The 25382-nt window shown below is 35.7% G+C and overlaps 1 protein-coding gene across 3 annotated transcripts in view; it reads left to right on the top strand.

The window, feature by feature from the left end:
• Positions 1–25382, top strand: part of UPF2 (UPF2 regulator of nonsense mediated mRNA decay) — a 213189-nt gene that overhangs the window by 56652 nt on the left and 131155 nt on the right. For all 3 annotated transcript variants that reach the window (XM_060160181.1, XM_060160189.1, XM_060160197.1), the window contains exons 11-18: positions 1723–1839; positions 6223–6408; positions 8525–8728; positions 9440–9715; positions 12108–12291; positions 17557–17696; positions 23590–23694; positions 24004–24102. In XM_060160181.1, coding sequence (XP_060016164.1) covers positions 1723–1839; positions 6223–6408; positions 8525–8728; positions 9440–9715; positions 12108–12291; positions 17557–17696; positions 23590–23694; positions 24004–24102 — 1311 coding nt within the window. The remainder of the gene's footprint in view (positions 1–1722; positions 1840–6222; positions 6409–8524; positions 8729–9439; positions 9716–12107; positions 12292–17556; positions 17697–23589; positions 23695–24003; positions 24103–25382) is intronic.

Genomic DNA, 25382 nt, shown 5'->3' with positions numbered 1-25382 from the left:
AAGCACTAAAAATAAATAAATAAATAAAAGCACCTGGTTTTATTATTATCAGACAAAGTAGGCTTTAAGGCATGAAGCATTATTAGAAATAAAGAAGCATAGTTCATAATGATGATGAGGTCCTTTTAATAGGAAAGTGTTGTTACCTTCCTGAATCAGTATGCATCCAGTACTGTATTTTTAGAATACATAAAGCAAAAAATCGACAAGGAAAGAGAAATAAATCCATAATTACAGTGAGAGACTTGAAAACACCTTTTAGTAGCTGAAAGCATAGGCAGACAACATTAGTAAGTATATTCAGGATTGAACAACCTTAATCTAATTGACACTATACCCAACAGGATCAGAATTTATAATATCTTCAAATGCACATGGATGATTCACCAAAATCAACCAAAAAGAAAGTCTCAGCAAGTTCAAAAAAATTGAAATTATTCAGATTATGTTTTTTTGTCCACAATAGAATTAAGGTAGAAATTCATTAGTAACTAACTAGTTATGTGTGGTAAAGCTGATGCAGCATAGATGAAATAATTCTTCTACATTTGGAATTGGTCATTACTAACAATAACAAATTTTTAATCAAGTTAATTTCTTTGAGATATCACTAGGTATGTCACACAAAATGGGTCTCATGGGTTCAAATACATTTGGAAAACCCTGAGTTAAACACGTTTCTTTACTGCATGATTTCTTAAGAGTATTTAAAATATTAATAATCATTGTAAATATTCAAGGGGTTAAGTCTCCTAAACCTACTTGGAGCATTTCAGGAGACTACAAAGTACATTTGGGGAACTTTGGACAGCATTTTAAGAGAGGTTTGAAAGTTTTTTCAACGCTGTCGTTGAAAGGAATCATGCCATGAACAACTTAGACATATTAGTATATTTCTTTGTATTAATTACTGATGTATATAGGAAGAATATACATTTATTTGACACAGGTTCATTTCTGTACATTTGTTTTAAGGAAATAATCATAAACGTGCGCAAATTTATCTGCAAGAATGTTTGTCACACCATTGTTTATAGTAGCAAAAAATTGTAAACAATTTGGATGTCCCATAAATAAGAATCAGTTAAGTTTTCGTATAGTTCATATTATAAGTACTATGCACCCTTTAAATCATGCCATAGAAGGATAATAAAGACGTGGAAAAATACTCATGTTAGCCCAAAAAAACCAAATTATTAAATGATATGTGTAAATCTTCTTTGGCTTAGAAAATATGCACAGAAAAATATTGGGGGGATAAATAGTAAAATGTGGTAATGTGTTTGTAAATTTCATACAGTAAGGCTTTTGTTGTAAGAAGTTTAAAGGTAAATGTCATATAAACCAAAACCAAAAAGCTATTTAGAAAATATTAGCTATGTATGTGGCATTTGCTTAAATATATAGCATCTCCTGATAAATATAAAATGGGCTTTGATAGATTAGTTTTCATATATCTATCTAAAAGGAATGACATTAAATATCCTGAAGTTTTTAGATAAAATTTTATGGCCTAACACAAAGATACCCAGTGATGAAGCTTGGCATCTAAAGTAGACTAGGTTTTTTTTTTTTAGTTGATTTACAATATTGTGTTTAGCTTTTCTTCTTTTTACAGTGACATTTTAAAACTTGTTGCACACATTAGGTGTATAATGTTTTCTTTCTCTAATAGGATTGAATTGTTGTCTTTGTGGTTTTTCATCATTATTATTTTTACAGATGCTTCTATCAGACTTTTCCCATCACCATATTGAAATGGCATGTACCCTACTAGAAACATGTGGAAGATTTCTTTTCAGATCTCCAGAATCTCACCTGAGGACCAGTGTACTTTTGGTAAGGGCTTGAGGATCCTAGCAAGAGGTTGAGTTCTTGATTTACTCCAGGAGTTAAAAATTTTGACCAGTGCCTTTTATCTTGCTCTGCCATTTAAACACTTCTACCTAAACTAGAACTCCAGCCGTTCCTGGAGAGCTGTAGGAATTTTTCTCATTTGACTGCCAGTGAGTTCACACTATTGTAAAGGGGGATTAAATTCAGCCCCAGATAACTTTTTACAAGTGATGCAGAAGAGCAGGTACTCTAAATACTATTGTGTTAGAGCCCTCTTTGTGGATGTTCTTGATACATCTTTACTGTGCCATAAGCACATAAATCATAAAGCTTAAATTTTTTAAATTGGCAAACATAAAACATAAGCTTGAAAAATTAACATGGGGGGAGAAGATATTTCTTAAGTTAATTAGGATGCCAGGATGGCCATCAAGTTTATTAAGCAATTAAGTTAGTATGCTTATTGGTAATACCCATGCATTCGACTGCAGCCTTTGCAAGGGAGAGAGTGTGGTGGGGGAGGGTGTCAGTATTAGCCCTGGTTTAGGACTCCCCAGGAATAGACTGTCATTACATCAGTGTTGCTTTTAGGGACGTGTTGATTGTGTCTTTTTCTCTAGGTGTGTTATTTTTTTAGAATCTAGTTGTAAGCTTGAATATTTCTCTGGCAATATTTAAAATGAAAAAAACATGGGAATTTATTTCTAGTGAACAAAAATATTAATGTGAAGGCCATCACCTGGAGTTTATTTCCACATTCTCTCTAGGCTTATTCATATAATAGTCATTCCAAGTTCAAATTTTTATTGTAACACAGAAAAAAATCTTCCTCCTCTTTGGCTCAAGCTGGTAAGGTTAAATGAGACCTGCATATGAAAATGTAATAGAGATGCCAAGAAAGCTTAGGTTTTAAAAATGTCTATATTTTATTTGTAATATTGAACCCTCTATGTTTACTTTTTGCTAGGGAAAGTTTACTAGTTGTGGTGGTGTGGATACTTATGCCATTGATGGAAACCAGAGTTCTTCCTGCCCGACTGGTTTTCTTCGCTCAGCGGATCTTTCTCCCTCTTGTAGCGAAAGCAGCTAGCCTTTATCATTGATTGTCTTGCTTTCTGGATAGGAGCCTTGTTTATCATATAATGCTTTTGGGGCTCCTCCTATGTGTTAGGCACTGAACTCAGTTCTGCAGGGATGTTATGGCTGGTTGGGGGTGGTTAGTACAAAGAAATGAAACATAGTTGCCATCCTCAAAGTGGTCCATATCTAGTGCTAATTCCAGTGTAGCATTTTAAGTGCTTTAACAGAGAGAGGTATGCAGAGGATTTTATGGGCTCATGGAGGGAGTACTTAAACCAGACTGAATGAGTCAGGAGAGATCTTCCCTAACAGCTTCCCAGTGTTTATTGAGTCTGACTCTTCTGTCAGACCCTTGGGATATAAAAGTGAAAAAGATAGTTCCTGCCCTCATGGAATTTGTAGTCTAATAACCCAGACAGATGGACGGTTGGAACACAGGGAGGGGGATGCAATATAATACTGTGGGTTAGCATAGGGTATTATGTGTATAGATAGAAGAGGCGCTTAATCTAGTCTTGGTATGTCAGGAAAGGTTTCCTGGAAAAAATGGTGTTTATTTTAGAGACTCACCTGAGTCTCAAAGGCAGAGAAGAGAGATACACTGAGTCAAGAGGCTGCAGGTAAGACTGGAGACGTAGGCACAGCCCCGAGTATGAGCACTGTGCTAAGGAACAAGGGTTTTCCCCCTGTGGTAGAGAGTAGCTATTGAAGGATGTTAAGCAGGGAGGATAGGTATGATCAGATTTATGGTTTTAGGAAGCTCGGTGTGGAGGAGATAACTGAGGTGGCTGAGGCCAGAGGTAGACAGAACAGTGAAACGGCTGTTTTCAAAACCTACGGGGAAAACAATGAAGAAATGGTAAGGATGGGGGAGTGGGGAATAATAATTGGCTGTATGAAGAATTTTAGGAAGCAGAACTGATGAGATGTGATGGTGAGATACTAGGGACGAGGAAGGGAAAGCGCCCTCAGATAAGACCCCGTATTCCAGCATGAGCATCTGAGCGGGTGATGGTGCCAGTCACAGAGATGAGGGAGGAGGAGGAGGGAGGAGGAGGAGGGTTTGGTTTGAAGCGCAGATGCTTGCGGGATGATCTAAAATGTACCCGTATTTGTTTGGGAACACACATAACCTTTTAACTGGTTTGCATTTAAAATTATTCTTGGCTGATGTTAAAAGTAGTTTGGTGTGGGGACTTCCCCGGGTGGTCCAGTGCTTGAGACTTCTCCTTCCTATGCAGGGGGTGTGGGTTCCATCCCTGGTGGGGGAGCTAAGATCCCACATGCCTGGAGGCCAAAAACAACCAAAACATAAAACAGAAACAACATTGTAACAAATTCAATAAAGACTTTAAAATTGGTCCACATCAAAAAAGAAAGTAGTTTGGTATGTGTGTTGGGGGAGAAGGTTCTAAAGTGGTCTACATAACAGGTTGAAACTAGTCTTGATTTAAAACTGTTATGTATGTACAAATGAAAAGTTAAGTGTTGCGTTATGTTTTGTTCAAAGAACTTACAGGGTGAGGTCATTATCTCTAGCTCTGTTAAACATGGAACTGTTCTCTCTGTCTGGAAGAGTCAACATTTAATAAGCATTTACAAATTGTAAAATAGATGTCAGGAGAGGAGCTAGGCTACAACATGTATACTTTAGCAGATTCATAGACAAGAGAAACAATTGTGAAACTTGGTATACCCATAATTGAACTTATGAAAGAGCAGAATTTCCCCCAGTATACAATGGTTTTACGTGTATAGAAAGGCAGACCATGGGAAAGATTTGAATGTGTTTTAAAAAATTCATTCATTACTTTGTATATTAGTAAACATTAATTGCAAGCCTCCCATGTGCTAGGCCAGGCACTCTTTTAGATGCTGGGTTTACATCAGTGAACATGCTGCAGCCCCTGCCCTCCCTGAGCTTGCAGACACAGCCTTCTTTCCAAAGCCTGAAGTCTTGCTTCCACCCGCCACCACCTGCCACCCCAGTCCAGACACCTGCTTGAAGCTCTTCAGTGCTTTCCCTCTACAGGCTTCAAATCCAGCATTGTTACTATGGTCGGTCTGCAGAATCTGGTCTCACCGAGCCTCTCCTCACTCCTTAGAACTGATCTCACGCCATTCCATGCTGGCGCCACGCTGGCCTTCATGTAGTTCCTGTAACTGATCCTTCTCTCCTCATTGCCTCTCGTCTTGCTGTTGCGTCTGCCTCAGGTGCTCTCTCTGTGTCTCTTCTCAACCTTTTGTCGTCCTTCAGAGCACAACTCAAATGTCACTTTTGCAGAGAGGCCATCCCTAGCCCACCCTGACTAAAGTGGGCTCTCATTACTCTCCATCTTAGGGCCTTGTTATTTTCCTTCATAACACTATTCACAGTTAGTATTTAAAAGGTTGCTAGTTTATTTGTTGGCTTGTTTATTCTGTCTTCCTACGCCAACTCTTAGGCTTCATGAAGGTAGGAGCCATGTCCGTCTTGTTCACTGGTGACTTCAGTACCTAGCGTAGTGCCTGGCACATAGTAAGTGCCAAGTAAAATGTTAAATGGCTGAATAAATTCAGTAATCTTAATACTTAGTGTGGTGCTGTTTTTAGAACTAGGAGTACTGTTTGAAGATCTTCAGCTGATCAGTCTTTGGTTCTCAACTGGCATCTGGTGGGTAGAGGTGAAGGTTGCTGCACAGAACACCCTCCCCCCACACACCCAGACAAAGACTATCCAGTCCAAAACGTCCGTAGTGCTGAGGTTGAGGATCCTGAAGTAGATGATGATTGACTGCTTTTAATCACCTCCTGGAGCTGATGCTGAGGGCTCTGGACAAGTTGTGAAACTGGGGGCTTTTAGTTTCCTTGTCTGTAGAGACATGTCAGATTTACCTAGTACAACATTGGATGGCACAAGCTCTCAGAATAAGGTTATTCTCAGCTGTTGTGTGTGGAACAGCCAGAGGCATTCACCCCTTTATTTATATTGTTGGTCCTTAATTTCAGTCACTTGTATGTAAGCCTTGTTTTACGTAGAGTTCATATAGTTTGGCAGAGTTATAAGTCAAGATATATTTGTAGCAGAGTTCTCTTGAGTATTTTATTGGACAAGGCATAAGACCAAGCAGTTATGGACTAATTTGTTCTAAAAACATGATTAGTGATACAACAATTAGTATGCTTGCATGCTCTTAGAAATACCTAGTAATTGTTTTTTCCCTTTTCTAGCCCTTTATCTTGAAATCTTATCACTGAGAGTAGAACTTTAGTTGGGAAGAAAGAAACCTTAGAATGAAAGTATTTTGACTAGACTTTTTATTTTAGGAACAAATGATGAGAAAGAAACAAGCGATGCATCTCGATGCAAGATATGTCACAATGGTGGAGAATGCATATTACTACTGCAACCCACCTCCAGCTGAAAAAACAGTGAAAAAGAAACGTCCTCCTCTCCAGGAATATGTCCGGAAACTTTTGTACAAGGATCTCTCCAAGGTTACCACTGAGAAGGTAAATCTTAATGAAATCATAGAACAGTAGTCAACTTGAGATTTGTGGTAGTGCTAAGCTTATATAACATTCAACCAAATTAATTCTTTTTCGTCCTGATGATAATAGTACTGATTGCAGTGCACTTTCCTTCTAGCCCTGCACCAAATTGTTTTAGGTCAGGGACATATATTTCAGTTTTCCTAGATCAGCTTGTTTATCAATTGCTTCAGTGCCCCACAAAGTATAGATAGGAAATGTAAGTAGTTTGCATTATTCACATTTTGTAAATGGAGAAATTGAAGCAGAATTGTTAAAGTCCCAGCAGTGGAGTTTAGGAGAGGTAGGATTAAATCCCAAGTTCCATTATGATTGATTCCATACAAGTCATCATAATAAGGAATTCATACGATGATACATAATGTATGGGACATATGTTTTATTTTCCTTTTATGTTAGTAACTTCTTATTCTAATTAAAATGGTAATTCTTCTAAATTTGATGTTAATGCTGTGTGTATATTTGAAACTATTACTTTGTCTCTGATGTTCTGTAATGAATTTGCCTTTAAATATTTTGCTTTCAGTACAGGGGTTCTTAACCTTAAGTAGGCTTTAAGAGGCCCATGATCCTCTGGAACTTAATGATATTGAATCTCTGGGCCTGTCTGTATTTTTCCGGAAGAGGGTCTGTAGCTTTCTTTAGATTCTCAGCAGGGGTCAATTTCCAGAAAAGGTTAAGAACCACCGACCTGTTACCTTAATTATTGTAGTTACCTTGTTAGAACCTTCACTTTTAAGTGAGACATGTTGAGTAAACATTTTTTGGTCAACTCTACAAGTTGAAACAACATGGTATGGAACTTTTTTCTTTTCAGGAAAAAAAATTGAAGCAAATTAACTTCTGGACAGAGGAAACCTATGGGGAGGATAAGAGGCATGGAATAATACATGTGTCATGAGTGGGCAGGGTAGAAGGTGATGATGAATGAGCGCAACTTTGAAAATTGAAGCCACCTTCAGGGATCCAGAGACAGTAGTTGTTTAAGACAACAGGATTTGAAAGCTGTTTTAGAATTGGCTAAAAGTTTGTAAAGTATGGAATGCTTATGCATTTGAGATGACATTAACATTTCCATTGAAGCTGATATGAGAACATATTTAGTGCTTGAAAGGTGGATTGTGGATATAGAGTAGAGATGAAAGGACTACTTTACATTCTGCCTACAGTATCCATTTTCTTTCAGAATAAAAATGGAAAGAACTTGATGATGACTAGAGCTCTGCTGATTATCTCATTACCAGTAGAGATTTTGAAAGTAATAGCTAACTTTTATGGGGTGCTTGTAATGCGCCAGACACATTCCTACGTACTTCACGCACTTTAACTTGTCTAACCCTTAGACCAGACTTATGGAGTAAGTGCCTATCATCCCCCCTTCACATGCAAGGAAACTGTGTGATGTCAGTCTTGATGTTGTGTCCTCCATCTTTTTTTTTTTTAAGATTTTTTTGATGTGGACCATTTTTTTTTAAGTCTTTATTGAATTTGTTACAGTATTGCTTCTGTTTTATGTTTTGGTTTTTTGGCCTCGAGGCATGTGGGATCTTAGCTCCCTGTCCAGTGATCGAACCTGTACCCCATGCACTGGAAGGCAGAGTCTTAACCACTGGACCACCAGGGAAGTCCTGTGTCCTCCATCTTAAGGGATCTTTTAACCAGTTGACCTTGGGTTTATTTCCTTATTGGAAATTTTTCATTTATAAAAAGAAGTGTCTGAGGTTATTTACATCAAATGATGCACAAAAGAAAACATTATTTTTGTTAAATCTTGGGTATTTCTTTCAGTGACCTGAGTATGAGTGTATACTGTTAGCTTGATTGAAGTCCTGGAAACTCTAGGAAATTTAAGGGCGTTATGGAAAGATAAAGGGAAAATGTGAATAAATTTTACCAATAATTAGAAAAATCTTATTTTTCCTATCTCTAAAGTTGAAGAGGCTGGTAGAGAATCTCGAGTATTTTCCATTTCAAAAGTTCTGTGACTGTACAATCATAATAAAATATTTGTATTATAGGGTATTTTGGACTACTTAGTGCTTATCTTAGTAATTTAAACAAAATTCTCTTCATTTAGGTTTTGAGACAGATGCGAAAGTTGCCTTGGCAGGACCAAGAAGTGAAAGACTATGTGATTTGTTGTATGATAAACATCTGGAATGTGAAATATAACAGCATTCATTGTGTAGCCAACCTCTTAGCAGGACTAGTGCTCTACCAGGAGGATGTTGGAATCCATGTTGTGGATGGAGTTTTAGAAGATATTCGATTAGGAATGGAGGTAACAAAGACCTGCAGCAAATTGGAATCTGTGGACAATTTAGACAGCCTTTAAGTCCTATTATTGAAAAATAAGGATTTGAAAACCCTCTTTTCCCCATATGGTGTCATTTACTATTACTTTTTTGAAGATAATGATTTCTTAATAAACCCTGTTGTGTTAGATTTCCTAGTCTTCTCTCAGGCTAATGCTGAAGTATTTTTTGCCTTTTCTTCAAGTCCAGTTAAGCTTATTTTAGAAGAGTATAGTAAATTTTTATTATTTCCTGGTTACTATTGGCATTCACATTATAGGAATTCATAAATTTATTAATTAGGAGAATTGGTAATCATTTGATAAGAATTTCTGTAAGAATTTCCCTCTTTCTATATGCTTGTTGTTTCCTTAATTCACGGATTTCAGAGAAAATAAGTCACAGAGGGCTGATAGGGAGAATTACATTTTAACTGTTTCATAAACTATTAATTCATTTAACAATAGCTTAATATTAAATTTAATACTTAACATGTTCTTTTTATTAAAACATTTTAAAGGTAGACATTTCTTAGAGATAAAGGACACCCAGAAGTGACTACCGATTAGAAAAGAACCCATTATTTATTCACTGTTCAGTGAGTGATGTTGTCAAGTGACATAGGGGAATTTTACCTCTTCTCAAACACATTGCTATTCTTTAATGGAAATCTGCTTTTTTTTTTCTTCCCCCTTTAGGTTAATCAACCTAAATTTAATCAGAGACGTATCAGCAGTGCCAAGTTCTTAGGGGAACTTTATAATTACCGAATGGTGGAATCCGCTGTTATTTTTAGAACTCTTTATTCTTTTACTTCATTTGGTGTTAACCCTGATGGCTCTCCAAGTTCACTGGACCCTCCCGAGCACCTTTTCAGGATTAGACTAGTGTGCACTATTTTGGATACCTGTGGCCAGTACTTTGACAGAGGTTCTAGTAAACGAAAACTCGATTGCTTCCTTGTGTATTTTCAGGTACATAAATTGAAATAAGCAGTTGGCATCATTTAATGCATTGCTTGTGTTATAAAAATATTAGAGAAGAAACCCTGTAGCATTCATATATGATGTATAAGATATATTCATAGTTAGGTGAGATTTATTCTTCTTGCAAGTATGCTTAGCTTTAGACGTTTTAAAATAACATGATGGGGATTTCCCTGGCGGTCCAGTGGTTAAGACTCTGTGCTTCCTGCAGGGGGCACAGGTTCGATCCCTGGTCAGGGAACTAAGATCCTGCATGCCACACGGCATGGCCAAAAAAAAGAAAGAAAAATTTTAAAAATATATATATGATGAATTCTATCATAAATATTCTGATTACATTTTAAGTTTTATAATTGATGATTGATCATTAATTTTGGGAATTATTTTGGTGCTTTTATAAATTTGGTTTAGTAAGTTTAATAAGTTTGGTTTAGTAAGTTTAATAAGTTTATAAATTTGGTGTAGTATGGATTATTTTGTATTTGGTACGTAATTCATGAATCAAATTACTTGTAATATTTATGCATTTGATAATATTCTCACTCATCTGTGTTCTGGTTTTATATCTAAAATTCTTGTTTCTAAATTTTAAAAAAAACCCATCATTAACATTGAAAGAAATATTTGTTCATTCATTGCTAAACTCTTGGGTTGTGCTTTCCATATCTTAAGTTACTTATGTAAACTGGTGATTTAGAGCAAGTACAGTATAAATTAAATTCAGATACAAATACAGAGACAGTTCTGCAGCTTCTATACAGTTCATGTTCCAAAAGTTAGCTGTAGCTTGGTTGTCTGGAACCTAATCATTATTTCCCATCAAATACAATGTTATAAGTACTGATTAGGGGGAATAGCTCACTATCGAATTCTCCAGATGTTACTGAAATAAAGTACCAATGGTACCATTCAGTTCTATTTGATCATTCCTTTCTATCTAATCTGTTATGTTGTTTTTGTTTACCCATTGACAAAGAAAATAAATTTAAAACTACAAATTTGAGGTGTCAAAAATACATCCACATAGTAGCTGATGTTAAGTGGGGGTAACTACTCTTGGGGAAGAGCTGTTTGTAACTTTCTCCTATTACTTTATCTTTGCATTAGAGGGTAACTTGTTACTCTCTTGTTTTCTGAATTGATGAGCCAAAAATGGGGAAGGTGTGTTGAAGATTTGAGACTCAGATTCTCTGTTCCATGTAAGAAATGCCTTAAGTTGGAGACTGCCTGTATTTAAAACCAAAGTTTTGCTGCAGAATATCAGTAATCACTATCAGTGTCCAAAGCAGGATCCCTTTCAGAAGAGTGTTATTATTTGCACTCACTCTAACATCACTGGCAGAGAGAAAAGAGCCACTCAGAAATATTCAGGAGTAGAAAGAGACAAAAGTATTTTCCACATTGATTAATAGCAGGAATGTGTAGCAGGGATATACTTAGGGCACGGGAGTAAGAAGTGAGTGAGGCCTGGGAGATGCAGCCAGTGTGTGCTGCCTGTAACACAGTGTCCAGTTACATATTGGAAGGCAGATAGAAAGGCTCACTTGCAGCAGTGCTTCTAACCTTCAGTGTGTACACACATCACCTGGCTATATTGTTAAGATGCACACTGTGATTCAGTTGGCCTAGGGTAGGGGACGTCTCAGATTCTGTATGTCTAATAAGCTCTGAGTTCCCACACTTTGAGTAGCGAAGACCTAGAAGAAACTGGACAGGAAGATTAAACACCCAGAGGAACACCTGTTTATATACAAGTAAATTCATGGGTTGTGCTTTTTAGTTAAACTTGAGAATTACAAGTACAAAATAGAATGAAGGAGCCAAGCCAGGAGACAAGGGAAAATATCTAAATGGTGCCATATACACAGTAGATGTTCAATAAATGCTTGTTGATTACTGATTTTTATATATTCAAAAACCCTATCTTCAGATACTTTGACTCTTTAAAAAAAAATCAAAGCAGGTAGTATAGAGAAAATAATTATAATTTATCAAAACCGTTGCCTTGAATTTGGTTGTTTTTGTAAAATTAAATATTTAAGCCCTATTTGGGATTTGGGAGTGGAGTTTCTGCCTGGTTTCAGTACCTGAAAATTTATTTGCTGTTTTATTTATTTATAATTTTTCCTTGCCTTTAAAAAAAGATTATGACAGTTACAATAAAAAATATATTTAAATTAAAGTCACCAGATGGCTTAGGAACTATATACATGGAGGGAAATAAATGTGCTAGGATCATTGCTGTTGACCATTAATAAAAATGGTAGGTGTCTTGTACAACTCTTTAGTTGTTATAACTAGGTGATGTCACGATACAGATTATTTTAAATATTTTGTTATTAATTTCTTATAGCTAAATTTATTTTTCATTTGTTATCAGCGTTATGTTTGGTGGAAGAAAAGTTTGGAGGTTTGGACAAAAGACCATCCATTTCCCATTGACATAGATTACATGATCAGTGACACACTAGAACTGCTAAGACCAAAGATCAAACTCTGTAATTCTCTGGAAGAATCCATCAGGCAGGTACACGACTTGGAACGAGAATTCTTAATAAAACTAGGTAAGCAATTAATTACAGAGAGAAAATAAAGATGGTATTTGGCAGATCGTTTCTAGAATTTGCTTTATAATGTTTTCAGTTAGCGTTTACTTTTGTATACTTTCTGTTTTTTGATGTTGAGTGTTACATAATAGTGTTAGGTAAGACCTGGCTGACTTATTTCTTGATTTCATTAAATATTCCCAAATTGGAGGAAAACAGTCATGTAAAACTTGAAGCAAATAATAATGATGGAAAAAATATAATCCTGTCAGCCTCTCTTAATTTTAGAATTTTTGGTTGCTAATTTAAAACCTACTTTTGATTAAAGCATCTCATATACAGTATATATTTTCAATAACACTATTTCCTAAGACAGTGCAGGCTTGACACTATATAAGGGGAGTGCCAGTTAGAAGTTTGAAACTATCCTACCAAATTTTAGATCCTAGTCACTGGGGGAGTTGTCTCTGTTTCTAAAGACTAGAGAACATGTGAGAAACGTGCTACAGGAGGATTGGTCACTTTACTTTCTCAGTATTCTTCTGCGATTGTTCTGGAAGAAGAGGTAGCATTTGAATGGCTCCCCAAAAGGACTGTAGGAGCCGACCAGCCTTGCCAGTGGAAATAACTGGAACAGGGTGGGGCCTTACCAGTCTGGTATGCTTGCTGATAGTTCTTAGCATGTTGTATTGTAGTCATTTCAAAGTGACATATAGTTTCAGCCTATGAAGCTAGTATTTTATTAGGAGATTATTTATTAGGAGACCCTTACCTTGACCAGTTATACTAATTGTATACATTTACTATGCTGCATATCTGAAAAACCACTTTTCATGGCAAAGGCATTGGTGATCCTTTTCCTTTAAGACTATTTTTTCATATTACATCCAGCATATTAATAGGGTTTCTTTCTCCAAGGTAAATCCTGTTTTGGAGAATTCGATTGCTGTTATCTATTTGAGCATTATTTGAAAGGTGCTACTGATAATGCAACTATTCACTTTTCCTAATTCTCAACCCATAAAGGCGTATGTGATTCTTTTTGTTCTTTGAACTTTGTCCCAAGTTATCTACTTTCTTTTCCTTTTCAGATTTCTAATTGTATAAAATGATCGTTTCAAGTAGAGTGTTTATTTATCTACGTACTTATTTCATTTACTTTATATGCTTTGAAATAGTCTTAGCCTTGTTTCCCAAAGACTTTCCTGAGTGGCTCTCTCTGTATAGTGGGCATGAGGAAATACTAGTTGGATACCCAGTTTGGTAGCAGTAAAGAAAGCAGTATGCTTTATCCTTTATCGAGCAAAGAGTTAAATTAAAGGACTTCGGGCTTCTTTTGAGGAGTCTGTCCTTGTTTAGAATATGGAAAGGAAAAAAATAGGTCACCATTTGCCAGTGCAACTCTAAGGATGGTGGCAACTAGAATCAATATGCTCCCAAGTCGTCCCATTTTCCTTCTGTTTTAGAGTCTAAATATCATAGAGAAGATATACATGAATAAATCTATATTAAATCTGTTTCTTGTTGGTAAACCATGAGATAATATAGCATCTTGCTTTTGGTAGCTTTTTGTTTTCAAGCACTTGCAAATTCATTATCATTTCAATCTTATAGCTACCCAATGCTAACTTAATAGTTAGCATTTTCTTATATTTTAAAAACCATTTTAATATTATTAAAAGTAATGAAGTGTTCATGGCAGAAATTTTGAAAAATGCCAAGAAGACAGAAATCACTGATATTTCATATGCACGGAGAATCATGTGTTAACATTTTGATATATGTTCTTCTATTTAAAAAATATTTATTCACGTGTTTGCAGTTTTATAACTGAAATTTTTTTCTAATATATTATGAAATTTCTTCCTGACATGAAATACTTTTCTAAATATTTAATTTTTTACAAAACTGGCTATTTTCCTTTGTATGAATGTGTTAATTCTGTTGTTTGACACATTATTTCTAATCTTGCACCCCTATAAATAACATTATTATGTTACTTTTGTGTGTATCTTGGTTTTCTCAGGATAGAAAGAATTATTGGCTCTAAGACACACTTTTTTTTTTTTTAACATCTTCATTGGAGTATAATTGCTTTACAATGGTGTGTTAGTTTCTGCTTTATAACAAAGTGAATCAGTTATACATATACATATGTTCCCATATCTCTTCCCTCTTGCATCTCCCTCCCTCCCACCCTCCCTATCCCACCCCTCTAGGTGGTCACAAAGCACGGAGTTGATCTCCCTGTGCTATGTGGCTGCTTCCCACTAGCTATCTATTTTACGTTTGGTAGTGTATATATGTCCATGCCACTCTCTCACTTTGTCGTAGCTTACCCTTCCCCCTCCCCATTTCCTCAAGTCCATTCTCTAGTAAGACACACTTTAAGAACAAAACCAAAATGGTAATAGGCAATGTAATTTAATTCTGGTTTGGAAGTTCTAGATTATATTATAATATTATAAAAGGAACAGAAATGGGAAGAATAAAAGTGAAAGAAGAAAAGTCATGTGAATAAATTACTTATAAAACAGAAGAGTGTATTTCATAAATTAAAAATAAAATCAGTAGAATAAAATAAAAGCCCAGAAGTTGCCCCAATTAAATACAAAACAATTTAGTGTATGACGAAATAGGAATCTTAAAAATAAGATAAGAACAACAGGTGAGCATTTAGGGGGGAAATTGATATAAAGCCACATCTTATGTCATCAAACTCCAGATGAATTGAGGAATTAAATATTTATTTTCTAAAAGTTAAAAATAGATCTGCTCATCAGATATTTGGAGAGGTGGTAATTTTCCTAAATTTTAAAATGATGCAAGAAAGCACACATATGTTGGCAGATTTGGGTGTTTAAAACTTCTGTACGATGAAAGAAATAACTAAGATTGAAGTGAAAATAGTTTCTGTGCCAGGTTATTATCACTTACATAAAGAACACAGGCAAATTGATACACAACAGATAGATGAACATAACATAATCAAATGAGGGAGGGCAGGGAAGAGTTGGTATTTTTATTGAGTACTTCCAGTTTGCCAAAATTAAAGTGGAAGGTAATGTTGTTCATATTTGACAAGTGAGTTATGTAAAGCCCAAATCAAAATACTAGGTTAACAATCGAGCCAGAATTCAAAGACTGTGCTCTTTCTGACATAGTAAGTATGTGGGGAAAATGCTCAGCATGTCTAGTGAGCAGAGAAATACAAATGAAAACCATTTGAAAGGGAGTATCACAATTATTACTCTGTCTGTTATGAGCAGGAAAACTGAGGCACCAAGCAGCTCAAATTCAAGAGAACAGTATTTGATTTTGGTCCCCAAGTACACTTAATTCTGACCCACATTTTAAATATTTTACTGTCTAGATTTTACGTTTTATTAACCGTATGTCCTTTGTACATTTTTATCTGCATTGTTTATTTTAGATTGACAGTGTCCTAGAGGTCAGCAACTGAACGGTTTATTATACAGCTTAGCAAATGCAAAATATATTTATAAACTATTTTTGAAACTAACTTGCAATGCAAATGAAAATATGTTAGAAATAGTAGGATTTTCCTTACAAATTAGATGTACGGCTATCAAAACAAAGCTACTTATCCATTAGAGTTCTTCCCATGACACGTATTTTAAAGTGGCTATAAAAAAGGTATAATGGTATATTAGGCCATGTGAGTTTATCAGCACTGTGATATTTTTATTGAGAGTGCTTAGATTTATATAGTCCTGACTTTTAATTTTTTGTGTTTGATAACATAAAAGCCCAATATATTGCTTCTGAAATTCCAAATGAATAAATAAATAAATAAATAAAATAGTAAGTTAATGGTATCTCAATCTGAGATAGCAGTTTTTTCCCTCAGTATTATTTTTCTTTTAAAACAGATCTCTCTGAGCTTTATCCATCTTTTCTCAATTTTTTTTTTTTAATTTCCAAACTTGAATGTACCTACTTTCATCACTCTGTACATCTGTGTTTTTGTCAGTTCTTAATTGGTTAGACTTAAGACACTGGAGTAATTTTTTGTTTTTGTTGGTTGTGTTAGTTATTCAAACTTTCTGGGCTTCAGTATACCTCATAAAATGAAAGGGTTAAATCACATCGTCACTAAAGTTTCTGTCTGCTCTAATTGTCTAAGATTCTGTGAATAAACAAGTATTTACTAAACACCTACTGTGTATTTATCAATATATGGCCTCTAATGAGTTTTGAATATATAAAAAAAGTTTTTTGTTCTCAAGGCTCTTATAATCTGATGTAACATGTATTGAAATCATTAGAAAAACCATTTCATGGTGTATCTTTAAATGTAAAGTGCTGTGATCAATTCTCCAAGTGCTTTAGAGTAAGTAGGAGGAAAAGTAGTACTCAGTGAGTTTATGCAGGAAGTGAAACTTAGACTGAATTTGAAGAATGTATAGGATTTGAAAGTGCATATTGAACGATATTCTCTATGGAGAAGCAATTTGATGATCACGAACGCAAGGTAGTGTACTTTGTGACACAGAAGAGTCTACCCCAACTACAGGAAAAGGCTTGTTTAGGACTAGGGAGCGTGGGGAAAAGTCGGATCAGATGAGACCATGGTATGTGCATCTTGAAAGTAGAGAGTAGTTTGGAACTCAAATGACAATAAAAAAGAATTGACTAGGCAGCAAAATGTGGATGAACATGAGGAGGAGGAAGGAGATTCAAGCCAGGGAATTCCCTTTGGAGGAACACGCTGTTACTGAAGAAAAAAACAACCTCTTTGGTGACACAGCTGTTAGATGTGTCACCATATAGCTTTGCCTCTTTCCCTCAGTCTTAATTTGCAGACATTCAAATTGATAGTCAAATGTGACTTCTCCATTAAAGCGATGTAATTTTATTATATCATTGAGTTTTTAGAGATTCTTGAAATATCATTTGATAAAAAGTGTGACCAAGGTTGCATTGTATGTGGCTGAAGCTGCACCTTATGTGCTGCTGCTGTTTGCCTTTGTTCATCTGAGACTGAGATAAACAGTTTGAAGCTCTGAGAAAGGGAAAAAACAATTTTTCTTTTTGGCTAGTGGTTAAGAAATGTATCAGTGCTCCTTTGTTGAAATAAAGATCTAATTAAGTTTTTTAAATGGTTCTCAAAATAGTTTTAAATTCTGTTCTTATTTTATTCTGAGAACATGGCTATTGAATTATCTTAATACATACTTCAAGTGGTGTAATACTCACTGTCGAAAACTTGCCTTTATCTTTTTTTTTTTATGTCTTTTTCTACTTTCTCCTCACTTCAAGGCCTAGTAAATGACAAAGACTCAAAAGATTCTATGACAGAAGGAGAAAATCTTGAAGAGGATGAAGAAGAAGAAGAAGGAGGAGCTGAAACAGAGGAACAATCTGGAAATGAAAGTGAAGTGAATGAGCCAGAGGAAGAGGTGATGACTTTTATTTATAGCAAAATAGGTACATTTGTAAGAGTATTTTGATTATATGAGCCAATATTTTCTTTAATGTATAAAATAAGATCTCCTCTTTAGTTTTATTAGAGTACATGTAACTAGTAGTATATGTCTATTATAAAACTGCTGGATTAATTAAGAGGTTTTTTTTTTTACAAGTAAGAAAATACTGATCATAGGATTTTTAAAAATTACCATTTTTTTAGAGCAGTTTTAGGTTCATATCAAAATTAAGGGGAAGATACAGAGATTTCCCATATGTCACCTGCTCGTACCTACTCACACAACCTTCCCCCATTGTCAACATCCCCCACCAAAGTGGTACATTTGTTACAACTGATGAACCTTATAGCAACGTGATCACCCTAAGTCCATTATTTACATTACAGTTGACTCTTGGTGTTGTACTTTGTATGGGTTTAGGTAAAAGTATAATGACATGTATCCATCATTATGGTTAGGATTTTTATTTAATAAGCAATTTGAAGACAAAAAATTGTTTGATCTGCTATGTATCTTTTTTCTTTTTAAAAAATTTTATTTATTTAATTATGGCTGCGTTGGGTCTTTGTTGCTGTGCGCAGGTTTTCTCTAGTTGCAGCGAGCGGGGGCTACTCTTTGTTGCGGTGCGCGGGCTTCTCGTTGCGGTGGCTTCTCTTGTTGTGGAGCATGGGCTCTAGGCACACGGGCTTCAGTAGTTGTGGCTTGCGGGCTCTAGGGCGCAGGCCCAGTAGTTGTGGCGCACGGGCTTAGTTGCTCCGTGGCATGTGGGATCTTCCTGGACCAGGGCTCGAACCCGTGTCCCCTGCATTGGCAGACAGATTCTTAACCACTGTGCCACTGGGAAAGTCCCGATCTGCTATGCATCTTAATCTCACTTTTGTTTTTTTGGCCACACCGTGCAGCATGTGAGATCTAAGTTCCCCAACCAGGGATTGAACCTGTGCCCCCTGTGGTGGGAGCACAGAGTCTTAACCACTGGGTCACCAGGAAGTACCCTTAATCTCACTTTTGAGTGTGGACTTTTTAACCTATAGATTTTATGAAAAAATTATGGACTAGATGTTAATAACTTTGCTTTTTCCCAGATCTGATAGTATAGGAAATCTGAAAATCACCATGTACCATAATCATCAGTGTGCCCTTTTGTTTTTACAACTCTGTTAGGCCAAACCATATGAAATGACTGTTCTACCATTTCGGACCTACCAAAATGTATTTTCACATATGATTCAACCTAATAGTCTTAATTTGTTCCTTTTTTCTTCTAAAGCTGCTTAAGTTTTAAAAATTCCACCTAAAACAATAGAGTATCTGGGGTTTGCTTCATAACCTGGAAGTAGACTGGGCAATGAGTTAGGGATATACAAGAAGCTATAACCTGACCATTAGTTAATAATTGTTCAGTTGTGTAATGGGTAAGGGTTCCTTATGCTATTCTGTCTACATTAATATATATTTAAATTAGAAAGTTAAGAAAATGAAAAGCAGGATGAATAAGAATAACAATAAAATACTGATGAATATAAAATTTAAACCATGGAATTAGCACTTTTTCACTTTGTAAGCTTATAATTATGATATCATGTGTATGGTTTCTTTGTGACTCTTGGGTTCTAAAAGCATTTAGGAGAGTGTGATAATTTAGAAGTGTGATTTTAATTAAATATTTTAAAAGTTTAAATTTATAATCAATATTTACATGTTTTGTGGAAATTGGATTTATTAAATTTTTAAGTTTTGATTTACTTGAGTAAATAGAATACAAATGTTTAGAGGATATGGGTTGTTTAATGTATAAAGGAATGTAAATTATTTAAGGCATTCATAAGAGAGATTCATAAACTGGATTTTTAAAAAGCTTCATTTAGTGTGAAAGAAAAATGACCCATAGGGACTTCCCTAGTGGCGCAGTGGTTAAGAATCCGCCTGCCAGTGCAGGGGACATGGGTTTGAGCCCTGGTCCGGGAAGATCCCACATGCCGAGGAGCAGCTAAGCCCATGCGCCCCAACTACTGAGCCTGTGCTCTAGAGCCCGCGAGCCGGAACTGCTGAGCCCGCATGCCACAACTACTGAAGCCCATGTGCCTAGAGCCTGTGCTCTGCAACAAGAGACGCTACTGCAATGAGAAGCCTGTGCACCATAACGCTCACTGCAACTAGTGAAAGTCCACGTGCAGCAATGAAGCCCCAACACAGCCAAAAATAAATTAATTAATTAATTTTGAAAAATGACCAATAATTTAAGGTAATTAAGATTTTCTATAGTTAGAAGTAGAAATCCCTGTCTTTTTTTTTTTTTTTTAGCCCTGAAGGTCTGTAACTATTAATGAACATTTCGTATGATTTGACTGCATAGCAAGTAGCTTTGCTGTTAGTTAAAAATGAATTATTGTGTAAAAGGCAGCATAAATAATAATGTATGGTTTTTATAATTGGTTAGCATTTATAGGCAGTAGAAATACACCTTTGTGTTGTTATTTTGCTACCACTTTTTCCCCCAGTTTTATTGAGATATAATTGATATAACATTGTATTAGTTTAAGGTGTACATATAACATAATGATTTGATATATATATATATATAGAGAGAGAGAGAGAGAGAGAGAGAGAGAGAAATGATTACCATAATAAGCTTAGTTAACATCCATCACCTCACGTAGTTATAAATGTTTCTTTTGTGTGTGTGATGAGAACTTTTAAGATTTACTCTTAGCAAATTTCAAATATACAATACAGTATTGCCAGCACTTTCTCTTTCCAACCTGACCACTCCCCTAAAGTAGATATAAATAAATTGATAAAAATTTAGAACTGGAATATGTTTCTATAATTGATTTCTATGTAAGAGATGGACATTGCTATATTCCTTTTTTTAAAAAAAGAAAAATAATTAATTAATTAATTCTTGGCCTTGTTGCATCTTCGTTGCTACATGCAGGCTTTCTCTAGTTGTGGCGAGCGAGGGCTACTCTTTGTTGCGGCATGTGGGCTTCTCATTACAGTGGCTTCTCTTGTGGAGCATGGGCTGTAGGCATGTGGGCTTCAGTAGTTGTGGCACACGGGCTCAGTAGTTGTGACACATGGGCTTAGTTGCTCTGCGGCACGTGGGATCTTCCCGGACCAGGGCTCGAACCCGTGTCCCTGCACTGGCAGGCAGATTCTTAACCACTGCACCACCAGGGAAGTCCCTATATTGCTTTTTTAAAAAATGAGTTTGTTGTAGAAACATTCAATTATATAATTTAAATTGGCTTATTAAGTACTTTATAACAACAAAAGGAAATGAGAGAGTATTTCCATTTTGTGTTTTTAGACTAATCTATGGCTGTCTTTGCATTTTGCTACTGCACTAATCAGATAAAGAATCTAATAAATTAAACATCCTCAGTAAATATGACATTGAAGAGTGACTCATTTTCCTATAAATTTCTCATTTGAATAGTTGTATTATATTTTCTCCTCTAAACGCATTTTCTCCTTTTCAGGAGTGAACTTTATAATTTTTAAAATTGTATCATTTTAACTATTTCTTTTCCAGTTGCAAAGTGGATATTATACATAATATATGTGTGTTTCCTAAGTGGAAAAACAAAATGTTCAATAGGATGACTCATGAGCCTTGTCTGGGAGGAGAATTGAAAGGAATGTTTGGTTTACTTTAAGGAAATGGAGTTGGAATTGTTTGCTCTCCCACCCGAGACCATCCTTTCCCACCAGTACCCTCCAAACATAGGGAGGAGAACATTTTTTTTTTTTTGTGTGGTATGCGGGCCTCTCACTGTTGTGGCCTCTCCCGTTGCGGAGCACAGGCTCCGGACGCGCAGGCTCAGCGGCCATGGCTCATGGGCCCAGCCGCTCCGTGGCATGTGGGATCTTCCCGGACCGGGACACAAACCCGTGTCCCCTGCATCGGCAGGCGGACTCTCAACCACTGCGCCACCAGGGAAGCCCACATTTTTAAAGAGAGAAGATGGGTCGATTATAAAGTAGTAAGAACAATGTAGGATATTCTGTAAATATTTGCCTCGACTGAGAAAGAACAGGGCTGGAGTGGAACTCTTCAGGAAAGTTGTACTCTTCCTTTCCATCTTGGTCCACAACTCTTCCAAGCTCCATATGGCCTTTTGAAGTTATTCTTAGCACGTAACAACCAGAATATTTTCTTCTCAGTATCAGCTGGGTAAATTAAAAGTAACTTTAAAGATGAAGTAAATGTTCTGCTGCTAAAATTCTAATTTTCTGCAGCATTTTAGAGAAAGTACAAGATTTATTATTGTAATAGCAATAATATTTATTGAGCATGGTCATTGTGTTCATATTACCATTTCTCTTGGCACCCTATGAATTAGGTGATAAATAAGGCACAGATACGTTTATTATTTGCCCCAGGTCCTAGCAAGCCAGCATTTGAACTTGGACAGTTTGACTTGTGCTGTGCTGACCACCTGCTTTCCTTACCAGCTCATGTGATCTGTTGACTTCCTCACCTCACAGGTTATTATGACCATGGGATTAGGACAGGGAGATTTCTTGTTCAGCATTTTAATTTCAAAAGTTAATCGGTTTTATTTTGCCTGAGCAATATAAAAAATGGTGAAAGAAAAGAGTTAATGCGTTTTAGCTTAGTTTTTGAATAGGAAGCATCTTTCAAGTGTTAAGAAATGATTAATTTTTTCCAAGGGCCAATTTAAGAGCATTTCTATTGCAAATTTAAATTTGAATTATAGAATTATGTCAAAAAAGGTTAATGCATTTGAAAAAAAAGTTAATGCCTTTCTGTATTTTCCTCAACTATTTGCACTTCAGAAATTCTAAAAGTTTTCAAATGTCTCTATATAAGTAATAATGCACTGTTTGGATTTTTAAAATCAATTTCTATGTATACTAGAAGTGTTATAACAAATTTAAATCATTTGTTTTCTCTTAGGAATTATTTCTCATTCACTTTATTTCTCTTGGCACAACGAGAAGCAGCTGGGTTTAGTGTAGTCTTTTAAAAAAAACTTTTATGGAACAGAGTGGGAGTGAATTGTGTTGGAAGGATACTCAGATGGAATGCTGCCCCTGTGTGGTTGGGGTTTTTTTGGTTTTGGTTATGGTTATAGTTTTGGTTTTTTTGTGCCTCTTTGAAAATTCACTGGAGTTCTGCCCAATCTTCCGTTTGAAAGGAATTTTGGCTGAGAGAAAAGGATGCTGGGGGGACTGACAGGAGAGGATGGAGAGATGTAGTACTTGAAAGCCACCAGCAAGGGGAGTCAGAATGTCTATCTCCTCTGCTTAATAAAGCACGTGTCCTTGGGCAAGCCACTTAACTTTTCTGAGCCTTAGTTTTTTCACATATAAAAATGAGGACCATAAAGCTTATCCATTCTTCTTCAGAATTAGGTAGAGCAAACAAAATGCTGTGAGAGCACTTTCTAAACTGAGGTGCTTTATACAGTGAGGTGCTTTATAAAATGTAGTGTCATTGCTTTCAAATGGTAACAATGTTAAATTTGAATTGTCAGTTTTCATTGCAGAGTTAGATGGGTATTAAAGAACTACTATGAGAAAATCAGTCTCAAGTTAGGGAGGAGAAAAATAACAAAAGGTTCAGGAAACTCGTTCCTTGTGGAATTCAAGGAAGAGTTTCTACAAAGGATCTTTGTATTACTAGATCAGTGGAAAATGTGAAATGGGTTTTCAGCTACTGGTATGTAGTGCATGTTGCCAGCTGACTTCGCCCTACCATTCTAGGCAGACTGCATAAAAGGCTGAAACCAGAGAATAATAAACAATTATACAGAAATTTTAACATCTTTTTAAGGCATGTAAAAGTAGTAATGTTTTTCAAAATGTTTTAATCTTCTACAAATGTTAATTTCAGGAGGGTTCTGATAATGATGACGATGAAGGGGAGGAAGAAGAGGAAGAGAATACAGATTACCTCACGGATTCAAATAAGGAGAATGAAACTGATGAAGAAAATACTGTACGTATGACTGAAAATTCACTTTTTGAAATTGTGCATTATTTTCATAGTATTTCAATTTTAGCCACTGAAGTTTTAGTTTTTTGTGATAATTGAAATAATGTTTCTTTGGAAATTAATTTTTAAGTTGTTTTCCTATCTAAATACTTTTCTTTATTAACAAGTTCTTTGAATATATAATAATGTTATATTGCTCACTCATTCCTTGAGTTATGTTGAAAAAGTTATCAATACAAAAGGTTCTGCCATACAAAACATTACAGTTAGAATTTCTGGTCTGAATTCTTGCTTCTATTCTGTTTTTATAAGGAGGTAATGATTAAAGGAGGTGGACTCAAACATGTACCTTGTGTAGAAGATGAGGACTTCATTCAAGCTCTGGATAAAATGATGCTAGAAAATCTTCAGGTATTAACTGTTGCTCTTATCCAAAGTATTCAGTACAAAATACTGCAGCACATTTGATTGTGTTTCCTACCTAAACATTTACTTCTGCAGCAGCTTTTTCTAAGTTAGACAGTTTGAAGCTGCCAATACTTCTGGCATCCCGCATCCTGATTTGCCACATTTCTTTGAAAATAGATGGAAAAAATGTAATAATACTTGGAACAGAGTGACTTCATTGTATCACCCTCCGCCTTTTCTCTCTGAAGTCATATCTCTATTTCTAAAACACTTCACTTGCAGTTTGTTTAGGAGTCAAACTGCAGAAGATAAATATTTGGGGAAATTTAATTTAGTAAATTCTTAACTTTGATTTATAATTTGAATAACTTGTATATAAATATCTAGAGGAAATTGGTCATTTGATATTTAAAGAAATGTTCATTATTTAATGTATTCATGATATTAAGATACTAGATTTTATAAAAAGCTTCATCTTCCCAGTGATTTAGGTAATTATGTTTTTCTGTAGTTAGAGGGAAAATCCCATGGACTGTTTACTTCAGCCCTATATATAGCTATTGTTTCAACCTTTGGTGACTTAAGAAGAGGGTAGAAATGGTAGGTGAAAGAAATGGTAGGTGAAATGGCAGGTGAAATGGTAGGTGAAATGGTAGGTGAAAGAAATGGTAGGTGAAATGGTAGGTGAAAGCCCCATGGAGTGTGGGCTCAGTGGGAAACGGAAAAGGAGGAAGTGAAAATACTGGATACAGGTAGAGCTGACTTGAGACGTTTTCTAGAAAGGGAAAAGGAATGGGGATGTAGCTAGAGAAGGTCAGAGTTAAAAGAGGAGGGTTATTTTTAAGATAGAGGATGTTATGGAGTAGATGCCGATGGAATAATCCTTTAGAGAAGAAATACTGGATTTTACTTTCATTGATGATAGTAAGGTCAGAAGCTATGATAATGTATAAATTAGCAGTACAGGCCAATTTGCTTCTTCCTACGTATATTAAGATTTCTTCATACATCTAGAAAACTCTTACTTTATGAAACAAACCTCATATTCATGTCATTTAGGAGCACATATCATCAAATAAAACATAATCATTATAATCCCTTTGACGAGGTAGTAAACAGTTTACTCCTTAAAGAAGTTTTTCCTATCTTACATGAGTCAGTAGCGATTTACTCATTCATTCGTCTAGCAAGTATTTATTGGGCCTACTGTGTGACTAGCACTGTTCAGGCTTAGTATAAAGTAGTCAATAAAAACAGACCTGGTTCCTGCTCTCAGGGAATGT

Source organism: Lagenorhynchus albirostris, chromosome 1, assembly GCF_949774975.1.
Source record: "Lagenorhynchus albirostris chromosome 1, mLagAlb1.1, whole genome shotgun sequence".
NCBI classification, from domain to species: Eukaryota; Metazoa; Chordata; class Mammalia; order Artiodactyla; family Delphinidae; genus Lagenorhynchus; species Lagenorhynchus albirostris.
The sequence above is the reverse complement of the archived record's forward strand: the minus strand, read 5'-3'. Positions and strand labels throughout refer to the sequence as shown.